This window comes from Ostrea edulis, chromosome 4 (assembly GCF_947568905.1).
Source record: "Ostrea edulis chromosome 4, xbOstEdul1.1, whole genome shotgun sequence".
In the NCBI taxonomy this organism is placed as follows: Eukaryota; Metazoa; Mollusca; class Bivalvia; order Ostreida; family Ostreidae; genus Ostrea; species Ostrea edulis.
In genome coordinates, this window is record NC_079167.1 from 80,438,756 (window position 1) to 80,451,002 (window position 12,247).

The 12,247-nt window shown below is 36.5% G+C and overlaps 1 protein-coding gene across 1 annotated transcript; it reads left to right on the forward strand.

The window, feature by feature from the left end:
- Positions 1–3,348: 3,348 nt before the first annotated feature.
- LOC125670724 (tetranectin-like protein) lies at positions 3,349–10,412 on the forward strand. Its single transcript, XM_048906079.2, has 5 exons — positions 3,349–3,528; positions 3,999–4,078; positions 5,285–5,372; positions 9,476–9,692; positions 10,320–10,412. The coding sequence occupies exons 1-5, from the start codon at positions 3,477–3,479 to the stop codon at positions 10,342–10,344; spliced, it is 462 nt and encodes a 153-aa protein (XP_048762036.2). The 5' UTR covers positions 3,349–3,476; the 3' UTR covers positions 10,345–10,412.
- The last annotated feature ends 1,835 nt before the right edge of the window (positions 10,413–12,247 follow it).

A 12,247-nucleotide genomic window follows, 5' to 3' on the forward strand; every position in this document is an offset into this window, starting at 1 on the left:
TCCAGCCCTACCCCAATTACACTTCCTTCGCTTGTGTACATAACAATTTAGACGTGTTAGGGAGTTCTTGAGACAGTTTATACATGAAACTGCTTATCTTGATTAATCATTGTTTCTATGAAATGTTGAATTTTTTATTTTTGTAAATATAAAGAGGACACAAAACCCCCCAGACATAATGGTTCGTGTAACATTAATAATGAGTGACATTTACTCTTCCTAATAGCAAAGGAATCTTACCAGTTGTAAGATAGATATTGATAATACATGACAAGTTTAGTACACATTGTCACTTCCTTTAGACTGGAAGGGACATCGGAAGAATATAGTTCTCTGACACCTGGCCTCTAGATCATAAACTGAGGATACACTCAAGTCTAAATTCTAAATCCAGCTAACTTTTGAAATAATTTTAATAAACAAATAAATTTTTCAGTATATGTTTGCATTTGATTTTTTTTTTAAATAAACAAACGGTTTGTTTAAACAGCTGTGCGATATAAGTAATCAAAATTTTGATTTAAAGTGCATGTATTCTCAGTATAAGGTCCTGAGGCCAGGTCAGTTTCATTTCTTTGAAAGTCATTGTACAAATGTGGGGAAATCTTTCTAAACCTTTATGGGTATGATGATGCACTAAATCTCAAATGTTGCAACCCTTTTCCAGCTGCACTTCTAAGTTTTGAACATAACTGAGATGAATTTGAAACTGTTCTGTGTAATTCTAAACAATGACTGGTTTTGTAACTGTTGTGAAATTGATTTTAATTCATCACAATTCATTTCGCAATTGAAGTAATTATTGGGTTCTTTTAACATACCCTAATAATTACATTGTACATATACATGCGTGTATGTAATCATCCGTGGTTACCCAGAGTGGTCAACTTTGAACGCGTTGTTTGTATGGGTTACCGAGATGTGATTTACATTCCAAAATGTTGTTGTATTTCACGGTCAGTACTCTCCTCGCGTGTTTTGCTGGCGTCTTCTTTATTGTATCAGAAGTAATATGTAGGGGTATCGAACCATGCTGAAAAACTCACTAATTATGAAGTTCCCCTCACCACTTGTGACAATATTCTGAGGATGATATAGAAACTTTATTACTACCAGAATAATCCTTGAATTAACTGATGAATTGAAGGACGAGCAGACCTTTCCCCACCTCCCTCCAATTTAGAAATATCAAGTTTGGGCAAAATAGAAATTTCTAACATGCACGAATTTTAATAAAATAATTTTTTTTTTTTTTAAAATAAAATAAAATAAAAGATTCGCAAAAGCCTATGACATCAAGTGAGGGTGGAATTGCCTTAAAATAATATAAAGGCTGAGCAATCGCAACTTATCGAGTGTTACCTGCAAGCTCGCGAAAACACTCGTAGTTTTTCCGAGTGTGCGATGGAAAGGTCCGAAAATATGCAATTGAAAATTTGAAAGACGGAGTATATATTTTCAAATAGATAAATAGATAGATATTCTCCTTCGTTAACTTTCCATATTTATGTAGCAATATTCCATTGGTGCTGATGTCTCTCAACTGATTCGATACGCGATGGCATTTTCTGCGTATGATCAGTTTTGTTAATACGAGGCAGATGACAAATAATATGATGTTACAGGGGTTTTAACAGTCTAGGATAATGTCAGCATTTGCAAATTCTATGGTTGTTATAATGATTTTATTTTTAAATACAACCTGTCAATAAGTCTAATACTCTCTGAAGTCTTTCATATCAATTCTGAGGCCGTTCTTGGCACACTGTTTTTGACTACGAATAACTCCGTTTACCTGATCAGGATATAGGGCTCACGGCGGGTGTGACCGGTCGTCAGGGGATGCTTACTCCTCCTAGGCACCTGATCCCACCTCTGGTGTTTCCAGGGATCCGTGATTGCCTTACTCTTAATTTTGTATTCTTTATAGGAATTATGAGATTGATCACTGTTCCTCATCTTCACGTTTGATCGTAGATAGATGGAACTCAATTTCATGACAAACGTGAAGATTTCAGCTTCTCCATCACCAACTTCCCATAGGTATCAATATTCCATTATCACTTATATATGATGATATGATAACAGGCTTTTGACAAATAATTTGATGTTACATAGGTATCAAGGATCATTTTTAAATTTAGCATTTTGCAAATTCTACAGTTGTTACAGTCCCTCAAACGTTCTACTACCAACTGGAACAGTGAGCGAACTATGAAAGCACGGTGAACACAGAGCGAACGATTAGTGAACGAGATGTGAACACTGAACGCAACTTGGTGAACAGTAAAGCAAACGCAGAATGCGAACAATTTATTTTGAATGTTTCCTCACAATGTACCTACTTCATAAAATAAATTTGTATTTAAACAATGAATAAATTTGTAGCGACGATATCATTAGGCTATACTGTATAGCTTTTGTTAACACTTACCAGAGCATTAAGGATATAAATAAATCTAGACTCATGCAATATCGTGAGCAATATAACACTGTTGAACATGTACTAGTACATGTATATTGCATAATCATGCATTTATGTTTCTGAAAAGACATGACCTTAAAAAGGGAGGTCCCGTGTTGCAGCAGGCGTTGCCACGGAACCGTCACTGCTACGACCGTCAGCGCTAAGCATAGGTCTAAATGTGTGGTACTTCACCTACAACTGATGACGTCTCAATATGAGTGAAAAGTATCGACGGGTTAGAATAGGTCCGCAGTACCCCTTGCTTGTCGTAAGAGGCCTTCGGGGCCTCAGTTTTTGCGGTCTCATCCGAATGCCCCATTTAGTCGCCTCTAACGACAAGCTAGGGGTACTGAGGACCTATTCTATCCTGGATCCCCACGGGTTCTTTATATTGAATTAATGATATTAGTTGAAAATATAGATCTATAAATGCCGTGGAATTTTGGAATGATGCAATAACACTATTGGACTCTTTCAGGTGGGCACATTCTTTGAAAGTCAGAGATAAAACAATAGCCGTTTCAATTGAACCCCCAATGTGGAATAATAGCGGGTTCGGTTCCGAAAGGAGACGAAATTTCCGGAAAATTATATATTTTCCGATGAAAATTTATAGGATGGAGGCGAAAATATAGGGTCGGTCGGGTGACCGTAAACACACATTTTTTTGGCCTTGGAATGTCTCAATGTACAATAACTATTGGTGAGTGGACTGGTTTTTGAATTCTCACAGTTGATAATCGAGATGTAATTTGTTCAAAATTATATACCGGTATCTGTTGTCATAGGAAAGTTTCCTGCACCCCTGCACACGACCTTTTTCATTTTTGTCCTTTGACAACATACCACTTCGTGATCAAGGTAGTTATGTAATGGCATACTTATCAGGAGAGATATGGTTGACCAATTTTTATATCTACAATTGGTACTTATTCGATTAGCACAGTAGATAAGAACATTCTGAAAGAAAAATTGTTTCGTCGCTTTCAGCGTAACGTTTTATGGAGGAATGAGATTGTCAAGCCTATTCATTTTTGTGTGTGTTTCAATTTGCACGAAAGGTAATGTGCTTTTAAACTTCGATGTTTTGTCTTTGCAAGCCCTATTGTTATCAACGCAACTCCTCTGAAACTTCATAAGACTTTATAGTTAATAAGGACATATTGTGTAAATGTGCATATTTGTAGGAAATTCTGATTTGTTTTGTTTTGTTCTGTTTGAACTGAGTTGTTTGGCCAAAGCAATTACGAGTCTTGTGGAGTGTATATATTGGTAGAAACTTGTTAAACAGAAATATGTGTATTGTTTTTCGTTCCTCTAATTCTGTCAACGATATTGATATGCTTCTCCATACCAAGTTTTATGATTGTGCGTTGATTTCCAGGATGTGAGGTTGGTTGGGTACAGTTTTATGATTGTGCATTGATTTCCAGGATGTGAGGTTGGTTGGGTACAGTTTTATGATTGTGCGTTGATTTCCAGGATGTGAGGTTGGCTGGGTACAGTTTTATGATTGTGCGTTGATTTCCAGGATGTGAGGTTGGCTGGGTACAGTTTCATGATAAGTGTTACATGTATAGCCACACAGCAGTGACCTGGGCGGAAGCGTCGGTAAAACTATTTCATTATCTGTGTGTGCTAGTGTCGGTAGCACTATTTCATTATCTGTATGTGTTAGTTTCGGTAGCACTATTTCATTATCTGTGTGTGCTAGTGTCGGTAGCTCTATTTCATTGTCTGTGTGTGCTAGTGTTGGTAGCACTATTTCATTATCTGTGTGTGCTTGTGTCGGTAGAACTATTTCATTATCTGTATGTGCTAGTGTCGGTAGCACTATTTCATTATCTGTATGTGTTAGTTTCGGTAGCACTATTTCATTATCTGTGTGTGCTAGTGTCGGTAGCTCTATTTCATTGTTTGTGTGTGCTAGTGTTGGTAGCAATATTTCATTATCTGTGTGCTAGTGTCGGTAGCACTCTTTCATTATATGTGTGTGCTAGTGTTGATAGCAATATTTCATTATCTGTGTGCTAGTGTTGATAGCAATATTTCATTATCTGTGTGTGCCAGTGTTGGTAGCACTATTTCATTATCTGTGTGTGCTAGTGTTGGTAGAACTCTTTCATGATCAGTGTGTGCTAGTGTTGCTAGAACTATTTCATGATCTGTGTGTGTTAGTGTTGGTAGCACTATTTCATCATCTGTGTGTGCTTCTGTTGGTAGGACTATTTCATTATGTGTGTGTGCTAGTGTTGGTAGGACTATTTCATTATCTGTGTGTGCTTCTGTTGGTAGGACTATTTCATTATCTGTGTGTGCTAGTGTCTGCAGCACTATTTCATTAGCTGTGTGCTAGTGTCGGTTGCAGTCTTTCATTATCTGTGTGTGCTAGTGTTGGTAGCACTAGTTAATTATCTGTGTGTGCTAGTGTTGGTAGCACATTCTTCATATCTGTGTGTGCTAGTGTCGGTAGCACTATTTCATTATCAGTCGGTGTCTGTGTTGGTAGCATTATTTCATTATTTGTGTGTGCTTGTGTCGGTGGTGGTGCATATGTGCATGGCTATGTGCGGTTATTTGTGAATAAGATTATTTCAAACAAAGGAAATTAGTTTTCATTTATAATTTCACTAACGATACATTTAATGATTGAGAAGAGCTGATGAAATGATTATTTTGCAAACATGATATAATGATAAATATTAAAGACAATCATTTTCGACAATTGTTCAAAATTCGAATATTCAGTTTTCCAGAAAATGAAGTAATATATTATGGTATGATAAGATAACAAAGTAATATGTATTCCTTTTTTAGAGTATATGTAGTGTCTTCCATTCAAAACTTGCTGAGCCAATGACCACTGGGGAATCAAATTTTATAATCAGCCATAGCCAAAAGGAAGGTCAGTGCTGTTTTACATTCAATTGATCTTTAGTCGACTAACCATTAAACCCATTTGAAAAACAGAGAATATGAAACTTGTAAGGTACATTTCGCAATTGATGAGATGCCACAGCAGGACCGACGCTCCCTCCTCCATTACAAAGAAACTCTTCAACAATAATAGGGTTCCACTAGTCACTACTTACCATTCCTCCCCCAAACGACTTAACGGTATTCTGAAAAATATGAAAATCCTATATGTCAATGAACAAAATCCTTACGATTTTAAAGAACCTCCTATAGAACTCTTTAGCCAACCCCCCTCCCCCCCGAAACCTTTAGGACATGTTATTAAGGATTAAACTGAAAAACATAATACCAAATGTAGGGTTCAAAACATGCTCAGATTGTAGACCTCCATTATGAAAATATAGTTCAAACACTCATACTTTTATCAGTCCTGTCACGTGTCACAGTTACAAAATATTGCAATTTTTTCTACAAAACTATTAACTGCATTTATCGTATTCATTGCGATGTCTGCCAGAAACATTACGTAGGAGAAAGACATCAGCAAATTGTTCAACAGTCACCTGGTCTCTGGCAAAACCAGTAGATGCGAATTTGAATGACAGCAATAATGATGATAGCGGTGATTGAACATGACCCAAGCTGCTCATATAACGAGAGAAAGCGAAAGAAAACATTCTCGATGCATAGACTAACATTATTAGATGAAAGGCAAAGATAACGAACAGTGATCAATCTCATAACTCCTATAACCAATACAAAATAGATAGTTCGGCAAACACGGACACCTGGATATACCAGAGTTGGGATCAAGTGCCTAGGAGGAGTAAGCATCCCCTGTCGACCCGTCACACCCGCCGTGAGCCCTATATCCTGATCAGGTAAACGGAGTTATCTATAGTCAAAATCAATGTGCAAAGAACGGCCTAACAATCGGTATGAAACACGTCATACAGCATTTGACCCAATGATATATCTCATGCCATCAAGTTGCCATGCACCCCATATGTCCAAAGGTTTACCCACCAGGGTCCGCCACATCTGCTACACTCCTGCAATTTATGAAGAACAGAGCAACCATCTAAAAACAACAAATATCTGACATTTCTGCCACCACACGACGCATTGGCGTTGACATTGAATACGTTGTATTTGATCATTTTGTGATATATTGACAGAAACCTCACACGTAGTGGTGGAAGGACATCATTTTCTTAGCTTTTTGGTTGGCATTTGCTTTTGACACACTTTATTTCTTTGTGTATTCCCTGATTAATCGGTCCTCTCTCATTAGATTATTTGGATGATTTAATATTGATTATATACTCTGATTGCATAAGTTTTGCATGTTTATGAAATGGAATGGTATATTTGCTCAGTTTCAGATTCATTATTTGCCACCTCTTAAATTGGTTTTGATCGGAGTTCTAGTTAAATCAATCAATCACATTGAAAATTGATGGACTATTTGTGTGTTATATGTGTAAACACTGAAAATTATCAGTAGGTTTTATACAGTAACAAATCTCCAATTGGATCACTTTGGTGGAGAACATGTCTCTTTTAATTTGTAAGAAGGTAACTCAGGTATGAAGGTAATCTCAACATATTGTGGCAAGTAATCGTCTATATGAAAATGCTCTCTGATTTCTGCTGAACGGATCGTTCAAGGATATGAAACCGTCATCTGGACACATCAGAGGTGGGATCAGGTGCCTAGGAAGAGTAAACATCCCTTGTCGACCGGTCACACCCGCCTTGAGGCAAGCTACTGACAAACAAGTTGATGCATGGTACAGGGATTTCAAGTTTCGACAGTAGCTTGTCTTGATCAGGTAAACGGAGTTATCCGTAGTCAAAATCAGTTTCCCACGAACGGTCTAACAATCGGTATGAAACACGTCAGACAGCATTTGACCCAATCATATGTTGTATTGACAAACTAGATCGTTCTAACGACCATACCATTTGCGAAATGCTGACTTCAATCGAGACTGTTGAAACCCTTGTACCATCAACTTGTTTGTCAGTAGCTTGCGTCGATTTAAAAACTGACCATACGCAGAACAAGATCTTGCGTATCGAATCAGTTGAGATATAAACTCCATATGCAGGTGATAATGGGATATTGCTACATAAATACGGGAAGTTGATGATGGAGAAGCTGAAATCATCCCGTTTGTCATAAAGCTGAGTTGTTAGTTTGCTATTAATATCTACTTTCAATAGAATATCTAAGTATGAAACATAAGTAAATGACTCTGTGATATGTTTTATTTCGGGCTCGAGGGATAAATTGAATCGACATAAGAATGAAAGTTATTATTGTTAATAAATAAAACGTCGTCGATATATCTAAATGTCGAATTGAAGGCCACAGCAAGATATTTTTTCTTCTCACGTAGACGTTTCTGAATAAATTTCGCTTTATGTGAATATAAAAACAGGTTAGCTAACAAAGGATTACAATTCGTGCCCATGGGAATTCCGACAGATTGTTCGAAGACCTGATCACCAAAGACCACTAAGATATTGTCAATGAGAAACTCTATACCGTGTTTTGAACCCGAAGCTATTCATTAGACACATTTAGACACATTTAATATTCCAGTCAATGGGTCGAATGAATATGAGTTACCGTACCTATACTGGATTCCTAAACTACATAAAAACCCTTACAAACAAAGATACATTGCTGGATCCAGTAAGTGCTCTACCAAGCCCCTATCTTTGCTCCTCACGAAAATTTTAACAGCTGTGAAGGAGAAACTTCAAACTTACTGTGCGACTGCATATGCCAGAAGTGGTGTTAATCAAATGTGGATTCTAAAAAATTCTAAAGAACTTTTAGTAAACTTGAAATCGCAAATTTTTTCCCAAATCAATAGCATTAAAACCTATGACTTTTCAACACTATACACGACCATTCCTCACGATAAATTAAAGACTAGACTTTTTGACATCATAGACAGTTGCTTCTTCAACAAAAACGGAAAACGGAAATATTCATATCTAGTGATCAGTCATTCAAAAACTTACTTTGTTAAACACCACTCTGATTCCACGCACAAGTACTCTGAAGCTGAAATAAAAAATATGCTAGAGTTCCTCATTGACAATATCTTCGTGGTCTTTGGTGATCAGGTCTTCCAACAGTCTGTTGGAATTCCCATGGGCACGAATTGTGCTCCTTTGTTAGCTGACCTGTTTTTATATTCATATGAAGCAGAATTTATTCAAAAACTTCTACGTGAGAAGAAAAAATCTCTCGCTGTGGCCTTCAATTCGACTTTTAGATATATCGATGACGTTTTGTCTATTAACAATGATAGCTTTCATTCATATGTCGATTTGATATATCCCTGTGAGCTGGAAATAAAGGACACCACAGAGTCGTCCACTTCTGCTTCATACTTCGATATTTTATTGAAAGTAGACATTAACGGCCAACTAACAACTCAACTGTATGACAAACGGGATGATTTCAGCTTCTCCATCGTCAACTTTCCACATTTATGTAGCAATATTCCATTATCACCTGCATATGGTGTTTATATATCTCAACTGAATCGATATGCAAGAGCTTGTTCTGGGTATAGTCAGTTTTTAAATCGAGGTAAGCTACTAACAAACAAGTTGATGGTACAGGGATTTCAACAGTCTCGATTGAAGTCAGCATTTCGCAAATTCTATGGTCGTTATAACGATCTAGTTCGTCAATACAATCTCGCATTGGGTCAAATGCTGTCTGACGTGTTTCATACCGATTGTTAAGCCGTTCTTGGCACACTGATTTTGACTGCGGATAACTCCGTTTACCTGATCAGGATATTGGCTCACGGCGGGTGTGACCGGTCAACAGGGGATGCTTACTCCTCCTAGGCACCTGATCCCACCTCTGGTGTGTCCAGGGGTCCGTGTTTACCCAACTATCTATTTTGTATTGCTTGTAGGAGTTATGAGATTGATCACTGTTCGTTATCTTCACCTTGCATACAATAATATTAGCATTAAATCTCTTGATTAAGCTAATTTGAATATAGAACATGTATAACTCTAACTGCACCTCACATTATGTCACTGTTGCAACAGCTGGCCGCTTTTGGATTGGAATATCTGATATAATTGAGGAAAATAGATGGGTTTATTCATCAAATCTACAACCGATTAAAGTGAACAGTTTTCATCCAAGTCAGCCAGACGGTCACACCAATGGAAACTGTGTCCTGCTCTGGAAGGAACAACACGGCCTCTGGGCTGATGATCCATGTGAAAATCGATATAATTTTATTTGTGAAAGGCTTCAAAAGTAAGTGATAATTGTGTTACAATGTAAGATAACATACTTACTGTGACGTGTACATGTATCCTACATAGAAGTATTCGAAATGATGTTTCTACCCACCCCTATGTTAAACCAAGGGAGGATATAAAGTTGTATATTCAATATTTATGTCCAGGCTTTGTCTTGCCATTAATAGTATAAAAAAAACCCTGATAGAACATTTTGATTCTACACTCATGAAATTATTGTTTGTTAACAGGTACATGTATTGTCTCAAAAATAGTTACCGTGAAAATGGCCTTTAAGACATGATTTGTTATGTTACGCATATTATGTTTTCCAAGTTCCAACATTTGATACAATTTGCCAAAGAAAGAAGAACAAGAATATTTTCCACTCTTTCAATTTTACATATAAAAATAACATAGAGGGACTAAAATGCGAAAGAGTCTTGTGTAAGTGTTTATAGAATAATCATTACATAGGCATACTCTTTTTGTTTGAAAGATGAAATAACTCATTGAATGTTATTATGGAGGTTGGAAAGTTAGGAAAAGCATAATATTTATCACAATGTTTTATCTTAGTAAATGTCAGTGGTGGTAAACGTTTAAATATTACAAATGATATCTCGATTTGCTTACTTTGCAGCTTCGGGGGTGAAATGCTTGGCTGAAGTATTTGTTCTTAATTGTTCGTCATTTTCCAAAGAAAGTAAACCTCAATAAATTCCTTCATTCAACATTCTTATTACGTGTCATGAAACGGGGGAATTATTGCTGAAGCAATTCATTGAGAAAACAATTTCTTGCCTGAGTGTATCTTTTACATGCAAAGAAGAAATGATTGGCATCTTCAATATGACGACATATACAATTTGGAGAGGCAATTATGTTTTTACGATAAAGATCATTATTCAAAATGCAAGAATGTCTTAATTTGGTATGAATAATATTAACATATCGCTGACCATATGAAAAGTATAAAGGTGATTTCGAGGGTGTTATTTTAATGCGGTTTTTGAATTCATCAATTGACGTTATCTCCCTTATTTCTGAGCTCAGCAAGTTCCATTTTCCAACAGTGTCGGGAATAAATGATTATCTCCCTCATGCATAGCTCTTGTATGCTATAGGCCTACCAGTGCTTATAGCTTCGATATATCCATTTTCTCGCAGTTTATCAGGGTCTCTCTCCAAGCGATGTTTGAAAAGGTGACTGGGTGTGGTTTTTTTAAGGTAAAGTTCTTGCTCCAACAAAAAAATTATCCACGTCTTTTTTCTCGTACCTTCCTTCGAAAAATTGAAAAATACTCAGTCTAAATCCTTTCTACCGACAACTAGTACACCCGAGCACGGCACAAAACATCTTAATGCATTATTATTTACAAGCCGTTAACGTGACAATTGCTTTTTTGTCGATTAAATCTAATCTGTTTATGAAATGGCTAATAGATGTTTTCAAACCCGAGGGCGCATATGACGTCACACAAAATGGCGCGTAAACTAGCGAAAGAAAATATGCATATCGCAAGATTTGAATTTCATTGCTTTCAAACTCGAAAACTACGCAAAATATTTCATTTAAAACACATTTAAAGTAGTTTTAGGCATAAAAAGAGTTAATTTTGCTGAAAAAATGAAAAAGTTTAGAAACATGCGTTGTGTCCTTTAACGTTGTCATTGATAAAATTTACTCTGAATTTGATGCACTATGTACTCACATGTACTTGTCGCATACAAACAATCGGTACATGAAAAAGTAAAAATAACAAAAGTGACAATCCCATAAATTTTAAAAATCCTTTGAAGAATACATTTTAGGCCAAAAACGAATCCCTGAACACATTAGATATGGGATCAGGAGTACATATGTACATATGTACGTGTATCTCCGTCGATGATCCAACCAATATCATCTGCAATCAGAGTACACCACTATGAAAACCCATTGAGCCCATTTTCGTAGCTAGAAAAATCATGTTTCGCGTTATAACGAATTAACGCGTTATTTTTGCGTGAAAACGCAAAATCTTTCGCGAATACTTCTCATTACCAGCTCATTAGAGTTATCGCGCTTTGATGACTCTTGTGCGTCATTGGTAAGAAAATGCACAAGTCTCGCGAGCAAGTGTGAGATTACTGGGACATAAACGAAACGTTCATAGCAACAACCCCCCCCCCCCCTTAAGTTAAAGTACATTGTGTATCTTTAAATAGAATAGCCATTGATCAAACTGCATTTTTAAATATTCTAACACTAGTTTATCAAAGATGTTACATGTTTGTTTTTTTAAACTCTACTACACCTAATTTAAAAATTCCAAACAACGATGTTCTCTGTCCTAAGTCAATCAATATTTTGTAATTTTCAAAATAGCGTAGATGCAGTTTGGAAACGCATTTGTTATGTTAATTAGTGTTATAAACGTCTTAAAAATGCAGTTTGGCAAATAAATATATAACTTATTCTAAAATATTGGAAAATGAGAGAGAGAGAGAGAGAGAGAGAGAGAGAGAGAGAGAGAGAGAGAGAGAGAGAGAGAGAGGTGGTGGTACATGAACGATTACAAAGTGCAT